This window comes from Pelophylax lessonae (assembly GCF_965119305.1).
Source record: "Pelophylax lessonae genome assembly, chromosome: 5".
Classification (NCBI taxonomy): Eukaryota; Metazoa; Chordata; class Amphibia; order Anura; family Ranidae; genus Pelophylax; species Pelophylax lessonae.
The window spans coordinates 417,422,306-417,442,558 of NC_138772.1; the positions used below are offsets into that span (position 1 = coordinate 417,422,306).

Below are 20,253 nucleotides of genomic sequence, written 5' to 3' on the forward strand. Positions count from 1 at the left end.
TCCACTTCCCCCTCCCCCTCCAACTGAGAGGATTGAGACCCCTCAGTTGGTACACTGTCCCTGACAACCATGACAGAATCTGAATCAGAGGAAGGTGAAGGCCTGGGTCTTCTTCTATAAGTTGCGCTCAGACATCAGCAGATCCACCAGCGAAAATCGCAAGGGCAGCAGTAAGGGAGCTGGGCACAGAGGATTCAGGAGTACCTGAACCCTCCACCAAAGCTGGGGGGAATTTGCTGTCCTGGAAATCCATTAAGAACACACTTAAAACTTCTAGGGCGCTGGCCCTTTAAATCGTGACAGCCGCGGATCGCACCGCTACCGCAATAGTGGAAGAAATAGCACAAGTTTGAAAAACTGCAGGAAAAAAGTAGCCAGCATGAAAAGTACCCAGAAGAAGCTTAAAAAACCCCAGAAGTATGTGCATACAGTTACCCATGCTGCAGGATCGATCAGAGAGTCTGAGGAGAGGAAGTGATGTCACTCTGCTCGAGGACTACATTAAGGAAAATTGGTTGCCAATGAAAGTCTATGGGGAGGCTCAGGAAAATGGCCGCCGAGCACATGTGAGAAAGGACCTTGCCACAACAAAGTTGGCGCACAAAAAGGGCACGATTTTGCTACATGGAGGAGTGATATTGCCCATACATGAAGCCAAGCAAGCTGCCCACACTAAAAATGGCAGCCCCGCGGTTTTTCACCCGCAGCGGGACCCACACACACGTCTGCCACCCCAAAGTAGTCCAAACACCCACAGGGGAGAGGGACCCCCGCAACCCCCCCCCCCCCCAGCGCGGCATAACCGCTACAGCGCCCCCACAGGGTCCGGGAGGGACACACGGGAGGTACACCGACAGACATGAGGGAACAACACAGACACCAAAAGAGACTGCCATTCCCAGCACAGAGGCCCCACAGACACCCCCCGACAGACAATGCCACAGTCAGAGGGGAACATGGTACTCACCGACCAGCGATAGCGTGGGTGCCGCCGTGAGAAGGGGAGCCTCCCACCCCGGGTGGGGGTACCGTCAGCGGAACAAGACGCTAGCTACACACGGCGTACCGGAGTAGAGACATCCTAGCGAAGTGGCCACTTCGCGGGCTTTGTCCCTGAGGACAGGTAGTTTGCGAGGCTTGGGCGTACGCATAGCCTGCTAAATGCTCGATGGCAGGCTGGGATTCCATAAGGTTCTCTGTCCTGGGACACCAGGACAACCAGTCCGATTCCCCGCTCCGCAACGCTGTAGTCTTCTGAAGTCTGACTAACTAAGCGCAGGAACAAATAAAAAGCTACTAGTGCAAAGAAAAACACACTTAGCAGAAAATAAAAAGTAAGAAAAAAGAGAAAAGGCTGAGACTGTAGCCCCAGCACAGGGAAGCCTGCCTATTCCTATCTAGGCAAAAGACAAACTGAATTGGGAATGACGCTAGCCGGGGGTATTGGACCAGAGGGACAGCCCCCTGTAGGTGTGTCTATGCAAAGTATTGTGTTTTTAACAAAACCTTCTGCCTAGCTTACTCCTGTGGATAAGAGGTCAATACCAGAGATGTATAGTAACTAAGTAGAACTACTTCACTACTGTACTTAAGTACCGAAAAGCGGTATCTGTACTTTCCTAGAGTAGAATTTTTTTTCTCCTACTTCCACTTTTACTTCACTACATTTTTTCGATGATTTCAATACTTCTACTCCGATATTTTTTTTTTGTGCTGCATAGTTACTCGTTACTATTATAAAAATTACCACTGCCAGAACAGTAGATGGCAGGTTTCATGAAGCTCAAAACGTGTATTATCAGCGCATACAAAAATAAATGCTACTGTATGTATAAATAAAAGCTGCATTTGAAATAATAAAAAACAATATGATGTTCAAACTTTTGACTTCTTTCTTTAATAACTACATAACACAGTACTTGTACTTTTACTTTCAGTACTTGAGTAGCAATTTTTTTTCAAAACTACTGGTACTTTTACTTTCAGTACTTGAGTAGCAAAATTTAAAAAAAAAACTACTTGCAATACTTAAGTACAAAAAATGTTGAATACTTTAGTACTTCTACTCAAGTCACTTTTTGATCGAGCACTTCCACTTCTACTCAAGTCACTTTTTGATCGAGCACTTGAACTTTTACTCAAGTATGGGTTTCGAGTACTTTATACAACTCTGGTCAATACCCATTGGTGAAGACTATATGAGGGGCAGCGACTGTCAGAGGACGTAAGAGAAATATATTATACATACATATAGTATACACAAGCACACATATATACATGCACAGTCCAAATGAACTGCTCATTTCTCTTTCACCTAAACATCTGCATGCTCATCTGTCTGATTTTTTTGGGAATTAAGCAGTTCAAAATCTCAGGCCTGATGCATAAATAGCATATTTTTTTGTAGACTGCACAAATCCCTGAGCTGATATTCAAGAGATCCAAATTGCTCATCACTGATAATTGATATAAAAAAGGCATGAATTGACAAATGTGAAAGTCATTTAAAAATACATTATAGTATTCAAAAAAGCAAAAATTTACGAATTATGTAATTTAGTATACACATACCAAAATAGCTTCCAGTAAAGCCACCGTGTCATTGCTCTCAAATTTTTTGTTGTTAGTGAACCAATGAATGAGACCCATAACAAGTGGCTCATATAGCTGTCTTGTTACCTAGGCAAAAATATAGAGCATGTTCAGCGTAACATTTAACAAAGTAAGCAAAGTTTTCTTTTTTTTATTTTTTATTGTTTTAAAAAACAAAACTATAATTAAGACGTTAAAGACAATACGATTTTTTGCAAGATCTTACCGTAAAATCTTTTTCTCTGATGTCCGTCGGCAGTGTAGGTATGAGGGGTGGGAAAAACGCAACCAGATAGTAACGTCAACTCCAAAAAGCTAAACTTTGCCCACCGGGCAACATGGAGCTCAACCAAACAACAGGAGCTCACCCAGAAAAAAGACCCCCAAAGAGAAGTACAAACATCCTCTTATGAAACCGCAGCCTGCAAAACCTTGCGGCCAATAGAGGCATCCGAAGATGCCAACAAATCCACCATGTAAAATTTGGTAAAGGTATGCACAGGCAACCAAGTCGCTGCCTTACAAACTTGTACAACAGAGGCCTAATGGCGAAAAGCCCAAGAGGCACTCAGCGCTCTAGTAGAATGCGCCTTCACAGGGAAAGGAGGAACCTGACCCTTGATTGAATAAGCCTGAACCACCGTCTGCCTGATCCATCTCGAAATGGACACAGCGGACGCAGCCAAACATTTGCGAGGACCATCCGGAAAGGACAGAGCGAGAGTCTGACTTCCTGAAGGACACAGTAACCGTCAGATAAACTCTTACTGCCCGAACCAAATCCAGAGAGGGCAAGGCAACTTCTTTGTGATGTTTGGGCTTAGGACATAAGGAAGGCAACACAATTTCTTCATTAAGGTGAAAATACAACACCACCTTAGGAAGAAAAGACGGATTAGGTCGGAGGACCACTTTATCCCTGTGGACCACCAAATAAGGAGAACGACAGGACGCCGGCAACTCAGACTCCGTGGGCAGAAGTGATAGCCACTAGGAAGGCAACCTTCTGTGACAAAGAAAGCAGAGAAATCTCCCCAATATTCTCAAAAGGAGGCTTTTGAAGAACAGACAAAACCAGATTAAGATCCCACGGAGGCAATGGGGCATCTCCTCGGAGGGGTCAGAGGATTCCCCCTCTGAATGAAGGTGCAAATCAAACTATGAGTAGCCAACAGACATTGGAAGTAAATAGCCAAGGCCGACACCGGGCCCTTGATAGTCCCCAACGGCTAGCGCTGCTCAAGCCCATTTTGCAAAAAGGCCAGAACCCTAACGAAAAAGAGCAAGGGTGCAGCTGCAACGATTCACACCTTGAAATGTACGATTTCCACGTACGATGATAGATCTTCCTGGAGGTCGATTTCCTGGCCTTCATAAGGGTAGGAATCACCGAATCAGAGAGATCTCTATCCCTCAACACCTTGCTTTCAACAGCCAAGCCGTTAAAGCAGGATGGAAGATCGGTCCTTGAGACAGAAGATCTTCCCGCAAAGTTAGACCAGTTCTGCATATCAAGACCGCTGAGGCCAATCTGGAGCCACCAGAATGACCAGAATGCCTTCCATTGCCAGCCGGCGAAGAAACCTCGAGAACGAGCGGAGCGAAGGCATATAACAGGCGATACCGACCCCAAGGAGCCACCAAAGCATCTGTGCCGTCGGCTAGCAGATCCCGAGACCTGGCCACAAATCTCTCAACTTTCCTGTTGAGGTGAGGTGCAAACAGATCCACCTCCGGCTCTGGAGTCCCCCACCAGGCACACAGGAGATGAAACACCCCCGGATGCAGGGACCACTCCCCCTGATCCAACACCTGACAACTCAGGTAATCTGCTTGCCAATACTCCACACCCGGGATGTGGACTGCGGAAAGAGCCGGAACATTGTTTTCCACCCATACCAGAATCTTGGCCACCACCTTGGCACCCAGTGCACTCTTGGTGCCCCCTTGATGATTGATGTAAGCCACAGCTGTGGCATTGTCTAACAGGACCCGAAACGGACAGCCGCGTATCCGACTTGTCCAGTGAAGCAGGCAGAGCTTGATCGCTCTCAGCTCCAGGATATTGATCCGCAAGGAAGACTATTCTTTCATCCAAGTTCCCTGGGCACAGAGTTTCCCCAGCACTCCAACCCAGCATGACAGGCTGGCATCCGTGGTGACCACCATCCAAAACACTAGCAAGAAGGACTTGCCCTGGCATAGGACAGACGATTGGAGCCACCATGAGAGAGCCAACTTCGTGAGATGGCTCAACCGAATCTTCTGGTCCAATGACCGAGGATCTCTGTTCCATTTTGACAGAATCTCTTTCTGCAGCGGTCTTGTGTGAGACTGAGCAAACGGGACCGCTTCGAAGATTGAGACCATCAGACCCAGGGCCCTCATGCAAGCCCGCAAGGAGGGTTGATCGGCCTATATCAGCAAAATGACCACCCCTTGCAACTTATGAAGCTTGTCCAAGGGAAGGAAGAACCTCGCCAGAGCAGAGTCGAGGATTAGCCCCAGATAGGTGACCCGCACAGACGGAGTCAGGGCAGATTTGGCGACATTGATTGTTCACCCAAATTCCTGAAGGGTCCGAATAGTGATGGAGATGTTGTCCAGCAGATCAGAATGGGAAACTGCTCGCAACAGGAGATCGTCCAGATACCCCACAATCGAGATACCTCGTCGACGCAATAAGGCCAGCACAGGGGCTAGGACCTTGGTAAAAACACTGGGAGCCGAGGCTAGACCAAAGGGTAATGCCAAAAATAGAAAGTGCTCCTTTTCCACCGCAAAGCAGAGGAATCACTGTTGTCCCTTGAATATGGGGACGTGGAGATACGCATATTTGAGATCGGTGGAAGCCATAAAATCCCCCTGATTCAAAGATGCCACCACCGACCGAATGGACTCAATTCCAAACTTCTGCGCCCGCAAAAAGCGGTTGAGAGCCTTGAGGTCCAGGATTGGACGCACTTTGCCCTCCTTTCTGGGCACAGTGAAAAGGTTTGAATAGAAACCTTGAGAGCATTCCTTGTGGGGAACCCGCACAATCACCCCTTGAGCCAGGAGATCTCCCACAGCATCCCACAGATCCTTCAAACGCTCCGGAGACAGGTGAAGATTTGACTGGAAGAACCTGTCCCCTGACCAGGACCGGAATTCGATCTTCGAAAACCACTGGAGCTAATTAATGGTCTATATATGGACTCTTTTATGGCTCTGAAACATAACTCTTTTATTACAAAATGAGAAAAGTTGGCTTTGGAAACTACTGGGTCACATCACTAAGAGTTAAAGAACAGCAAATAAAATGTGGTACAATTACGAATGCGGTAAATCAGTTGTGAAAGTTCAATTCGCTAAAAATTTAGCATTAAATAACGAATGCGTTATTTTTACGATTGTTCGGTAACTACTGCATTTTCCCATGCGGTAAATAATTGCACGTGTCAATGGTTAAGGATTGTTTAAGGTAGTTTTTCCTTATACCATTTTATGTTTTAACATGTTTGTTATTTTTCTTTTGAAAAAAAAACAATTTTTGTAATCTAACATTTTTACAGTAATCTGGAGGCATTGGAATTTGAACTACCTTCTCAATGGTGTCCTGATGCTTGGTAATCCAAGCTGTCTTTTCCATGTGGAACTCTGGTGCCTAAAAATATCTTTGATAACAAAGGTGAGTATTGCGCTCAGCAATCAATTCTCATTTAAAAAGTGCTATAGTGCATAAGTGCATAAGTGATTGGTCACAATCTTGCAATATGCAAATACAATAAATTTACAAATAAATAATTGCATAAATGGTAAACTAAAAAGTCCTTAAAGTGCTCTGTGCAAACTGTGCCTTCAGCAATCTTGGACTTGATGGGAAACCTCCACCAAAACACCTCCACTCAGTGGTCAGATAATATACTCCTTACCAGAATACGATGACCCCTTAAATTACAGGGGGTCAAAACCGGCATTTATCTCCACACTGGCTCAAGATTGTCCTCATCGCTGTCATCACATCAAAGGATTTTTAGCCCCAATGCCTTTACAAAGCTCCGGATCTCCGGGCATCATAGTGCAAAAAAGATAAAGGAAACTCCAATAGTGCATTACCGTCATATACTGGGTTTTAATAAGATAGATTGCACTTACATCATAGCAGTATTCCAAGGCTTAGAAGTACAATGCATACAGCTGGTCTGGTGGATGGGACGCCGCTCACGCTCTGCGCTCCACCTCACCGGAACTCTACGGTCTCACGCTCCTGTAGACCGTAGAGCTCTGTTGCGCTCCTTTACTAAATCCATCACGTCATGCATTCATAAAAATTAGGTGTTTTTTGTAAATGTATGGCCTGCTAGGGCTGTTAAAAGTGCTCTTGTCTATGTTTTTGGCCCAATTCTGTGCTGCTGCATATGTTTGGATTGGGGAAACTAAAGAAAACTTGACTATATTTTTTTTTCATAATTTTTTTTTAAACATTTTTTTTAGTTTTCATGTTCCTTTCCAAGGTAAACTTGTTGTAAATGTATATAACCAAAAGTATTACAGTGGTCACTTCAAGAGATCACTTCTAGCTAGAGTAATTGTTTACTTTGAAAAAAAAAAACTTTTTTTTTTAAAAAAGTTCTTGATGGTAAATTTTAGTTGATGTTTGCATTTAATTAGCATTTTTGTATGTTCAATGCTGGAAGAATAGTGTCAACTTTCTTTGGGTCCTCTGTGGATGGAATTAGACCCCTCCTCTAGGGTAGTGTTGCACCCCTTTCTTTGGGTGGAAGAGTACCCCTTTCTATTGGTGTTCTGTGAGTGGAATTAGGCCCCTTTCTGTGAGACTTCTGTGGGTTGAATAAGGCTCTCGTGGGTGGAATGCCCCTTTCTGAAGGTTTGAATAGGTCCCTCTTTTGGTACCGCATTGGTTACCGCCACCATTTTTATGAATTGGAGTAACAGGATACCCTTACCGTATGCAGCAAAGCTTAGCGAATTGACCCTATTGTGAAACATTTTAGTGGTAGAAGCATTCAGTTCTGTCCTGTATACCTGATCAACATCACATGCCAGACGGAGAAGTACAGGAAATGTGCGCTTGTACAATCTGTACATTGGGGGAGGCCCTTCTTTTGAATCAGGTATTTGAGATGCTTTTCCCAACATAAAAGTAACCATGCTATGCAAAAGTTCACAGGCGGCAACCTAGAAGGAACAAAACAATTGGAATTATTCTTTATGTGACTCAAATGTCTAATATTTAAGAATACCCAAAACCCTAAAGGGAAACTCCACTTTCTTTAAAGAAAATAAAGCATAGGTAATTTCTCCACATGCTATTTTGTGAGATAAAAGTAATAACATTTGCATTTTAAACTGTAGATGCTAAAATTGCAAAAAAAAAAAAAAAATGGATTCCTTTCCATATAAAAAAACTGAGGATGCTCTGTTACTGCATACATAACTCCACCAGAAACTTCACTGTATGACTGGCCCAATGCTTTTCCAAAGCGGAAGCTGCACAGAGCTAGAAATGTAGAGGCATTTCCTGAAATAAAGGTTTCTTTTTTACTAAAGTAAATTCTATGACCTCACAGGTAAAGGGATATATATATATATATATATATATATATATATATTACACTCCTTTACTTAGAACACAGAGATTGCTCAGATGGTGATAATGAAGGCAGATGCTTCAGTCAGAGAACATAGCTAAAATAGTTTGTTCAGAGACAATTTGCTAAAGTTCTTATCTTTTTGATAAGTGTGAAAAAATACCCGTAGATCACATAAGAAATTCAAAGTTGTCGCGGCTCCTGTGTATACTTTCCGTGTCATCTTAGGGAGTATGATCAGCACTCTCAGGTCTTATCTTAGAGTACAGAATAATGAGTTCCTATTTTATGGAGTTTAACCTCCTTGGCGGTATTCCCGAGTGTGGCTCGGGGTGGAATTTCAGTGCCATTAGCGGTAACCCCCGAGCCACACTCGGGGTACCGCCAGGGAGAAATCGCTGGATCCTGGAAGAGGTAACTTATCTTGTCCCCGGGATCCTGCAATGTGTTCCGGCAGTATACGGAGGCCGGATCTTGCGCATGATGGTCTGTGACCCAACTCCCGTTCCCTGCGAGCGTCGTGTCGCAGGGTGGTGGAACTGACGGCAAATTCAAAAAGTAAAACACACAAACACACTGATATACTGTAATCCTATTGGATTACATTACTAAATATAATACATTTACCTTAGTTTGCTCCCCAGTGCCCTTGCCTGCAGTTTTACTGTACTATATATATATATATATATATATATATATATATATATATATATATATATAGTATATACACATACATATATGTTGGTTTGGGCTGCTCGCCCTTAAGAATTACATGCAAAATAATGGCACCACTTTCAGCACCTAAAATCTGAAATAATCATCACGCCAGGGAGGTTAAGATAGTGGGAGAGATTCAGTAGTTTAGCCAAATACAACTGGTCAGGGCTGACAACACTTCATCCACAAGCGTGCGGTGTTTTGTCAGCGCCCAACGTGAATATAGGAGCCGAGAACATTTCTAGCAAATAAATGGGTATTTTTCATTACTTAGAAGACCTTTAAAGGGATAAAATAGATGGAAATGTGCATGTACTGCACGTGTTTTTTGGGTTTTTTTTGCCCTTTTTTTTTTAACTGGCAGACGCATCTATTAAAATATTGCTGCAAATGATAGCTCTGTCAAGAGTAAACCTTAGTATGTTCACTGCTATGGAAAAAGCTGGTAGAACCATAATAAAAGACTGCTTCCATTACAACTGGCTCACAAAGGTGTTGGTTTTTGACAAAGCTTCTTTAAGTTAAAAAATATATTCAAAGCCATACTAACAACTTGAGCACTTATAAAGAAGAATCAAATGTACCGAAAAAAGACTGTTATTATACAAGTCACGTGTCTACTTCATTGTAAGTTCTTGGCAAACTAATAAACCATAGACTGCTATAAATAAGATTTATTCTGTTCAGAACAAATTTTGCACTTTCCATATAAAATTGAGTAGTTATTTCATTTAATGACATTAAGGCTCTAGGCTAATCAGTTAACTTGTTAAATGAGTGAAACTAAAAATTTATATAAAGCCATCAGCACCTTTGTCTGTCTGTCACCAGCAGAGAGTGCCAGCTCCGTAACCCGTGGCAGAAACGTGTCCAGGTAGATCACAGGTTTCATATCAGCAAAAGGCACAGGAAAACTTAGCCTCTTCTCCGTGTCCCATGACACATGATTTCTTATCATTTCCTCAGTTGATGCAGCTTTAAATGGAGGAATAAAATATAAAAAACTTTTAAAAGGGCAAACAGACAAAAACACATTCTAAGAAGTTTATGGAGAAAGAATAGCTATCAAATACCAATAATAATTAAAAATAACTCACTTACCTTGTAAATATCAAAGGACATGGAAAAACTCAATATACTAATAAAGTAGAACTATAGGTAAAACTTTTTTTTTATTTTAGATAGAGCAAGAAAGGGTTATAACTCTTGTTGGATTTTTTTTTTGCCATCTCTTTATCTCTTTCCTATTGGGGATATTTCCCTTAACTTCCTGTCCCATAGCTAAACAGGAAGTGAGAGGAAATCCCTGCAAATTAAGGGAATTCCTTAGGGACCCCTAGGTCCCCAGAACTAGTGTCTCCATTGCAAGTTTTCCCCTCTACTAATTTTCTGGGGACAACTAAAATTTTGGGATTTTCTTATGCTTTCTCTTTTGATGATAAAGGTAAACAGGACAATTAGGGTGAATCTCCTTAACGGAGGTACAGACAGCAATAAATACTGACAGGGGTTCGAATCAATCTGCACTCTAGCCACAACTAAAAAAAAAAAAAAAAAAAAAAAAAAAAGTTGTTTCTATTTATACTTTAAGCTTTCAAGAAAAAGCATGCATGGTCATTAATCATTGACCAGGTTCTTTCAATATGGGAAAACATTCTTAAACGTCAGGAAAATCCTGAATAAAAAGGCACTCTTGCAGAAATCATTTTTATATTGACAAATCCACCTAAAATGCGAAAATAGAAAAAATTATAAAAAAAAAAATAGATTTTTGTAAAAACTTACCGCAAAATCCGTTCCTCTGATGTCCATCGACAAGAGTGGGTTTATACTCCTCCCATCAGGAGTAGGCTAGACAGTAAAATTTGAATACACACGTCGATGGGGCTGTCCATCTTGGCATAAACCCCCACTGCATAACCAGCACATCAATTTAGTTTAACCACTTTGCCGCTGCTCACTAGAGCTCTACTGCGGCAAAGTGGCTCGATAACGTCTGGCGACGTAGACCTACGTCACCAGACATTGCCCTCTCTCGGCGGAGCACACGCGCGCCGCCAGAGACTCGCTCCCGCTGTATTCAGTCACAGCGGGAGTCGGGCCAGGGGAGGAGCGGCGGCGATCACCGCTGCTCTTCACTGATCAATCGGGGAATCGAGTGTGGAGATCTGCCTGCTTGTGTAAACACAAGCGGGCGGATCTCCTAAGTGACAGGCAGGGTCAGATTGCAGGGTTCAGCATAGCTGAACCTGCGATCTGTCCTTGTATCACATAGTCCCCTCCCCCCACACACGTCAGTAAGCACCAGGCATACATTAACCCCTTGATCACCAATAAAAATTAACCCCTTCCCTACCAGTGTCATTTTTACAATAACAGTGCATATTTATAGCACTGATTACTGTAGTAATGTCACTGGTACCCCCAAAAGTGTCAAAAATGTCAGTCAAGGGTCCGATCTGTCCGCCGCAATGTCGCAGTCCCGCAAAAGAAAAAATGGCAGATCGCCGCCATTACTCGTTAAAAAACACCAAAAATGACAGAAATCTTTCCCTTAGTTAGTAAACGCAATAACTTTTGCGCAAACCAATCAAAATACGCTAAATGAATTTTTTTTTACCAAACATAGGTAGCAGAAAACAAATTGGCCAAAAATGTAAAAAAATTTTGATTTTTACATTTTTTGGGGGGGAATTTCATGTAAAAAAATGTGAAAAATATTGTTATTTTTTCAAAATTTACGCTATTTTTTTGTTTATAGCGCAAAAAGTAAAAATTGCACAGGTGATCAAATACCTCTAAAAGAAAGCTCTGTTTGTGGGAAAAAAGAACGTAAATTTCGTTTGGGTACGGCGTCGCATGACCGCGCAATTGTCAGTTAAAGTCGCACAGTGCCGAATCGCAAAAAGTGGCCCAGACGTAAGACAGCAAAATCCTCCGGTGGTAAAGTGGTTAAAAGCAGTGAAGACTAAATAACCAACCCCAAACAGAGGGGCGGGTGCTGCGTCTGTCGATGGACATCAGAGAAAAGTATTTTACAGTAAGATCTTACAAAAAATCCAGTTTTCTCTATCGTCCATCGACAGACGCAGCCCCATCTCCATGAGCTGAGCGGGATTTCCCAAAGCAGTGTAGGTATGAGGGGTGGGTAAAACGCAACCAGATAGTAACCTCAACTCCAAAAGGCTAAACTTAGCCAACCGGGCAACATGGAGCTCAACCAAACAACAGGAGCTCACCCAGAAAAAAGACCCCAAAGAGAAGTACAAACAAACATTCTCTTATGAAACAGCAGCCCGCAAAACCTTGCAGCCAAAGGAGGTTTCTGAAGATGCCAACAAATCCAACTTGTAAAATTTTGTAAAGGTGTGCACAGACGACCAAGTCGCTGTTTTACAAACTTGTACAACAGAGGCCTGATGGCGAAAAGCCCAAGATGCACTCAGCTCTCTAGTAGAATGCTCCTTCACAGGGAAAGGAGGAACCTGACACTTGATTGAATAAGCCTGAACTACCGTCTGCCTGATCCATTTCGAAATGGTCGCAGCGGACGCAGTCAAACTTTTGCGAGGACTGTACGGAAGGACAAAGAGTCCGACTTCCTGAAGGACTCAGTAACCGTCAGACAAACTCTTATCATCGGAACCACATCCAGAGAGGGCAAGGCAACTTCTTTATTACATTTAGGCTTAGGACATAAGGAAGGCAACACAATGTGCTCATTAAGAAAATCCGACATCACCTTAGGAAGAAAAGACGGATTAGGTCGGAGGACCACTTTATCCCTGTGGACCACCAAATAAGGTGGACAGGAACACGCCGCCCACTCAGACTCTGCAGGCAGAAGTAATAGCCACTAGGAAGGCAACCTTCTGCGACAAATAAAACAGAGAAATCTCCCTAATATCCTCAAAAGGAGGCTTTTGAAGAGCAGACAAAACCAGATTAAGATCCCACGGAGGCAATGGGGATCTCCTCGGAGGGGCCAGATGACGCACCCCCTGAATGAAGGTGTGAATCAAACTATGAGTAGCCAACGGACATTGGAAGTAAATAGCCAAGGCCGACAGCTGGCCCTTGATAGTACCCAAGGCCAAGCGCTGCTCAACCCCTTTTTGCAAAAAGGCCAGAATCCTAGCTATCGAAAAAGAGCGAGGGTGTAGCTGCAGCAATTCACACCATGAAATGTAAGGTTTCCACGTACGATGATAGATCTTCCTAGAGATCTATTTCCTGGCCTTCAAAAGGGTAGGAATCACCAAATCAGGGATACCTCTATCCCTCATTACCTTGCTTTCAACAGCCAAGCCGTTAAAGCCAGCTACCGTAAAACAGGATGGAAGATCGGTCCTTGAGACAGAAGATCTTCCCACAGAGGAAGACGCCATGGAGGATCCAAGGCCATTTTAACCATTTCTGCTTACCAAGACCGCCCAATGCCAGTCTGGAGCCACCAGAATGCCTTCCATTGCCACCCGGCGAAGAAACCTCGAGAACGAGCGGAGCGAAGGCATATAACAGACGATACCGACCCCAAGGAGCCACCAGAGCATCTGTGGTGTCGCCCAGAGGATCCCGAGACCTGGCCACAAACCTCTGAACTTTCCTGTTGAGGCGAGATGCAAACAGATCCAACTCCGGAGTCCCCCACCAGGCACACAGGAGATGCAACACCTCCAGATGCAGGGACCACTCACCCTGATAAAACATCTGATGACTCAGGTAATCTGCTTGCCAATTCTCCACACCTGGGATGTGGACCGCGGAAGGAGCCGGAATATTTTGTTCCGCCCATACCAGAATCTCGGCCACCTCCTTGGCCGCCAGGGCACTCTTGGTGACCCCTTGATGATTGATGCAAACCAAGACTGTGGCATTGTCTGACAAGAACCGAACCGGAGAGCCGTGTAGAGCAGTGGTCCTCAACCCTGGTCCTCAGGGCCCACCAACAGGCCAGGTTTGCAAGATAACTGAAATTCATCCCAGGTGATATAATTTGCTGCTCAGTGATTGCAGTACTCAGTGATTGTGCACTTAAACCCACTTCCCATCCAGACCAATTTTTAGCTTTCAGCGCTCTCACACTTTGAATGACAATTGCACGGTCATTCTACACTGTACCCATATGAAATTTGTATCATTTTTTTCACACAAATAGAGCTTTCTTTTGGTGGTATTTAATCATCTCTGGGTTTTTTATTTTTTACAAAAAAAAAGAAAAAATACAGAAAATTTTGAAAAAAAAAAAAGTTTTTCTTATATTCTGCGAGTAAATTTTGAAAATAAATACATTTTTCTCCTTCACTGATGTGCGCTGATGAGGCGGCACTGAAAGGCTGAAATGATGGGCACTGATGAGGTGGCACTGATGAGGAGGTACTAATATGCCGCACTGATGAGCACTGATAGGCGGCACTGATGAGCACTGATAGGCGGCACTGCTGGGCACTGAGAGGTGGCACTGACGGGCGGCACTGATGGGCACTGGCGGGCGGCACTGATGGGCACTGGCAGTTGGCACTGATTGACACTGACGGATGGCACTGATGAGCACTGATGGGCAGCACTATGGGCACTGAATGTGTGCACTGATGGGGGGGCAATGATGGCGGGCACTGTGGGCATTGATGGTGTGTTTGGTGTACCTTGTGTAATCAGGGCACTGGTGATCAGTGCCCTGATTACTTTTTCTGTGTCCCCGGCGCTGGGCAGCTCTCCCTCCTTCCTCACACTGCAGTCTCCGTGTGAGGAAGGAGCGCTGGCGATGAGAGATGATCTCATATGTTTACATCTCTCATTGGACGATCCGATCACGTGATGAATGGCCGCTGTGATTAACCATTCAACACGATCTGTGATCGGCTGTGTCCAAGGGACACGGCCGACACAGATTTTCCCCGATGCGCGCTCGCGGGAGCGCGCGGCAAGACTGTTTCTGGGAGGCCTTTTTAAAACGGCCTCCCGAAAATATGAGTCCGCGCTGCAGCCGTATATAGGCTGTAGCGCGGATGGGAGGAGGTTAAAATCTGGCCTGTTAGTGGGCCCTGAGGACCGGAGTTGAGGACCACTGGTGTAGAGTACTCGTCCAGTGAAGCAGGCAGAGCTTGATTGCTCTCAGCTCCAGGATATTGATCGGTAAGGAAGACTCTTCTGTCGTCCAAGTTCCCTGAGCACATAGCTTCCCCAGCACTTCACCCCAGGCTGGAGTCCGTGGTGACCACCGTACAAAACACCGGTTGGAAGGACTTGCCTTGGCACAGGACAGGCGATTGGAGCCACCAAGAGAGCCGACTTCCTGGGATGGCTCAACCGAATCTTCTGACAGAATTTCACAGAATTTCTTTCTGCAGCTGAGCAAACGGGACCGCTTTGAAGGCCGAGACCATCAGACCCAGGGCCCTCATGCAAGCCCGCAAAGAGGAATGATCTGCCTCCATCAGCAACCTGACCGCCCCTTGCAGCTTCTGAATCTTGTCCAAGGGAAGGAAGACCCTCGCCAGAGCAGAGTCGAGGATCAGCCTCAGATAGGTGTCCCGCTCAGACGGAGTCAGGGCCGATTTGGTGACATTAATCGTCCACCAGAATTGCCGAAGGGCCCGGATGGACCGAGACCCTGGCCACCAGGGGAGCTGCATCCATAGATGTATCACATAGGAACACCAGAGCCTGGATCGCCTGGTCCAACAGTTCCACCTTTTTCCGGAGGAACAGTGTCGGGGTCCAAAGTCTCCTGCAATCCGCTAATCCATTCCGTCACCGTCTGTGAAATCAACAGAGACACAAAAAACTGTTTAAAAATGGAACCCACCAGCACATGAAGATGGCGGGAAAGGGATTCCACCCACCTGTCCACTGGATCCATGAAAACTGGGGAATCCTCCACAGGCACAAGGGTAGATTTGTTCCAATATGGAAACAGAATGGTCCACTTTAGATGGCACCGCCCAACAGTTAGAGAACTTTTCAGCAAAAGGATACCGGCGTTTAAAGCATTTAGGCACCACTAACACGTGCTTAATGCACCGTTATTGGCCTATCACAATATCGTGAAAGGTGTCGGGACAAGGGAAAACCTTGCCAGATTTCTGAAACTTTTGGGAGCCAAAAGCCAACCACGTCCCTGCCGGCGTGGGCTCATCGGCCAATTTTAAAAGTATACCGCACTGAAATAATAAGGGCTTCCACTAAAGCGCATTCCCGCACTTCAGCTGAAGAAGACAGATCCTCTTCCTCATCTGACTGCGAGGACAGCAACCCCTCAGGTAGGGGGGCATGCGTGGCGACCACATCAGCCTCTGAATCAGAGGACACCTCCATAGAAGAAGAAGGCAGCGGCCGTTTTCGGCTATCAAAGTTTTCATGACTAAATCAACTTTTGTCACCAGGCTTACCAGGGCAGCTGAAAGCAAGACCAGCGATTGCGATCCAGACTGTCCGGGAGTTGCACAGAGTGGGTCTGAGGGTGATTTTCCAGTTTGGGACTCCATAGTGCAAATCGCAAAAAAACTGAGTACTGTCGCTTTAGAGCGCCGGTAGCGGTATCTAGCACCGATCTCAGTGGTCTGCAGGGAATCCCTTTAAACCAAACTGATGGCAGAATGTGTAAGGATATGCTCGCAGGGACCCCCAATACATTACCACCTCAGACACACTTCCTACTGAATCTACCACAGCATGGAGAGAAAAGCAGGAAGTGACCTCTGCACAGCAGCAGGAAATGACCACACAGGAAGAGATGTTGCCTGATAGGGAAACACTGCCTAGTATAGCACCAGGGCTACAAAAAGATGGATGCCCATAGAAAACAATAGGAAGCTGCAGGGAAAATGGCTCCCCTATACAAGTAATTAACACACAGAGGAATCTACAAACAAAACCGTCAAAATTCCTTAGAGATTTGTACGACTGGGAAAAAGGCGAGGATGTAGTCGCTCCAGAAGACAGAGAGAAGACGATCACATTCCCATTCAAGTAAACGGACTGTCACTTCAGGAAGTGAGGATGAGGAGGACCGTCATGTTGTTTTATTAGAAGAGCAGGTGGCCAACGAGACGACTGCCTCCAGGAAAGGGATACTACGAAACATCGAAAAAGATCAAACCAACGGAAAAGAAAATACGCAACGGCCAGAAAAGATGCGACGAGGACCTCAGCCCGCAACCAATGGAAAAACTAGACGATAGATCTAGCATGTCCATAGTTTCCTTTGACACTCTAGATCATATATAGAACACTATTATAAATTAGTTTGACTTCAGCCTTCAGGATAGACATGTAAGACTTTTACAAAAAGGGCTTTCTTATTCCCCTACAAACTCTATGAGCAATTTTGAAGTGTATAAGGATATAAACCTATCTCTGAGAAAAGTCTACCTTAGAAAGATGCACTCTCAACCAATTACTGAAGAAATTAATACCAACCTCAACGAGACCCAAGATCTTCTAGCGTTGGAGACCTTGACCGCACTTTGGTGTGGAGAGGAAGAAGAAGACATGAATCTATCTCCTCTAACCATACATGATTCGATGAAATAAGAATCGAACCTCCACATCAAATCTACCAAGATGCCTCAATTCTGCACGAATAAGTGGTTGGGAGTATTTCTGGACGTGGTACAGGAGGATCTATCCAGATTAGACTGGAACAAATGGTATGATGACAATCTAGATCGTGAAGAAGGTATTGCCCTTCGGGAACTAAAAGAAGCGTCCAATCTAATCATCAAAAAGAGTGATAAAGGTGGCAATGTTGTTCTTCTGTCAGAAACTTACTATGAAGGCGAAATTAAACGATAACTCAACGACCGACTCACGTATGAGAAACTTGATTCCAACCCCTTTTCTTCCATCGTAAAGGAGCTGAATTTTAATGTGGGCCTGGCATACGAAGAGAAGCTACTGAGTAAGAAGGAAATGGAATATCTTAAGTTGACAGAATACAATATACCCACCATTTACATCATACCTAAAGTTAATAAATCTATGAAAAATCCCCCAGGTAGGCCAATCATCTCAGCTGTAAAAGGTCCACTAGAGAGGATAGGGAAATATCTGGGTGCCCTCCTGAAGGAAATGGTCACAAAAACTGAATTTTTGTAAAATCTTACCTGTAAAATTCCTTTCTCCGAGTCCTCCGACAGTCGCCGCCGCCTCTAAGTCATCACTGTTGGGTATTGACTTCCGATCCGCAGGAGTAGCTAGGCATAAAGACTTAGTCAAAAGAACAAAGGCATTTGCATATACACACCCAAAGGGGCTGTCCCATTTGGTCAAAACCACCCTGCAGTGACCACTCCCAACTCAGTTTGGTAGCATAGCGGTAGGTAATAAGAACACAACCCCAAAAGAGGGGTGGGGGCGGCGACTGTCGAAGGACTCAGAGAAAGGAATTTTACAGGTAAAATTTTACAAAAATTCAGTTTTCTCTTACGTCCTCCGACAGTCGCCGCTGCCGCTTCTAAGTCATCACTGTTGGGATGTCCCAAAGCAGTATAGACATGAGGGGTGGGAGACGCAACCGTAGAGAAGGCAACGCAGTACCCACAGCAGCGAAAGGAATCTTACATGCACCGTAAGAAAACCTTCTGGGCAACAGAAAAACAATACTCAAAAGGAGCAACAGCCCAGGAAAGCAAATACCAACAGCCAGGGACCCATAAAAAAATGAGGGTCCTTCATGGCACTGCCGCTCTGAGAACCTTGCAGCCAAAGTAAGCATCAGCTGATGCCAGAACATCTACTTTGTAGAACTTGGAAAAAGTTTGCACCGACGACCAAGTCGCAGCCTTGCACACCTGGGCCACCGAGGCCCGATGCCAATAGGCCCAGGACGCACCCACAGATCTGGTAGAGTGCACCTTAACAGGGAAGGGTGGAACCCGTTCCTTCAAGGCGTAAGCCTGTTCAATGGTCTGTCTTATCCATTTGGCAATAAAAGAGGGGGGGGTCTGCCTCCGCTCTGCGGCTACATGTCTATGCACCTCGTGACGCTGGGCGTTTGATGGTCGGCGGGCTTGGGCGCCATCGTGTCACACTCCTCTTCTCTGGTTGGAATATTCTTTTACAGGTTACTTCAAATTATCCTCCTACTTTTTACCATTTTCACATTTTCTTTTTTATTTTTCCTTTCTCATTCAGTCACCACTACACTCTCTTTAATCAGGCTGAGTGGTCAGCCGGGTTACATCCGACTTCACTTAAAATTATCACTTCATTCACCATCTTCAAGAGTTCATTATCACATCACTACCTCCCCTTTTCTTGCTTTACCAGTCCACTTTACCACATATCCACCCCCCCTTCAATTTATTTAATATATTTTTAGGTCCAAATATTTTGCCATTCCCCCATTATACACATCATTTAGTAGTATCATTACTTTCAATTAGTATACCATCATACAGGTACATAATCAACATACATACTATTTAAGTAGCTTTATAATCTCTATATAGTATATACTTATTTATGACAGCCAATACTTATACTCATTATATATAGACATACTCTGGCTACTCAGTTATATATTCAATTTAATTATGACTTTCATAATCTGATTTTTTCATCACATCCTTCCACTCCACCTCACCCATTTCTCCATGCTCACATTATCTTACCCCCTTTTCCCCTCACCACACACATCAGTTTAATATTATTACGTTGTGTACTAGATACAACTACTTACCATTTATCATTACCATTTACTTTATTTAGATATACTCTGCCTACTCTATAATACCTCTACAAACTTACCTTGTATGTGACACCTTCGCCTGGCCCGCGGGCCCCACATGCCCTCAGCTCCCGGGGGAGACATTTGGGGTTGATGCCCCCACCTCCAGGACCCATTACTGTTGGAGTGACTGTGTAAGTGTTGGGGCCATGGGGACTTTGTTTCCTATCCCCTTTTTCTCCCCTTCTCCCCCAATTTCCTAATTACCATCCAATGCAATGTACCTATACGCATATACTTATTTACTTATAGATATGATCATACACAGACTCTGAAGAAGTGGCGATGTAGTCCAAGAAACGCGTCAGTCTATGGATGTTATGATGTCATATTATTACTCTGTATTACGGTTTCATTGTCATGTTGGTTCTTTTGAGATTGCAATTGTTGGGGTGCACACCATGTACTTTACTACTTTATTGTTACCATATCATCTCAGCCTATATGTGCATTACATCATTTTTGCCTCCTTTTATGCATCAATAAATATGATATAATTTTTTACTCTGTCATGTCTCTCATTCAAAGTCCCAACCTTTTTTGTATTGTTTCAATATCCATTTGGCAATAGTCGCTGCAGATGCAGCCATGCCCTTCCGAGGTCCCTCAGGAAGGACA

At 44.4% G+C, this 20,253-nt stretch overlaps 1 protein-coding gene across 1 annotated transcript in view; it reads right to left on the reverse strand.

Moving 5' to 3' along the window:
• PRKDC (protein kinase, DNA-activated, catalytic subunit) overlaps window positions 1-20,253 on the reverse strand; it is a 1,165,045-nt gene that overhangs the window by 851,890 nt on the left and 292,902 nt on the right. The window contains exons 24-26 of the mRNA XM_082258689.1: window positions 9,715-9,878; window positions 7,621-7,773; window positions 2,572-2,679 (exon numbers count right to left, since the gene is read on the reverse strand). Coding sequence (XP_082114815.1) covers window positions 2,572-2,679; window positions 7,621-7,773; window positions 9,715-9,878 — 425 coding nt within the window. The remainder of the gene's footprint in view (window positions 1-2,571; window positions 2,680-7,620; window positions 7,774-9,714; window positions 9,879-20,253) is intronic.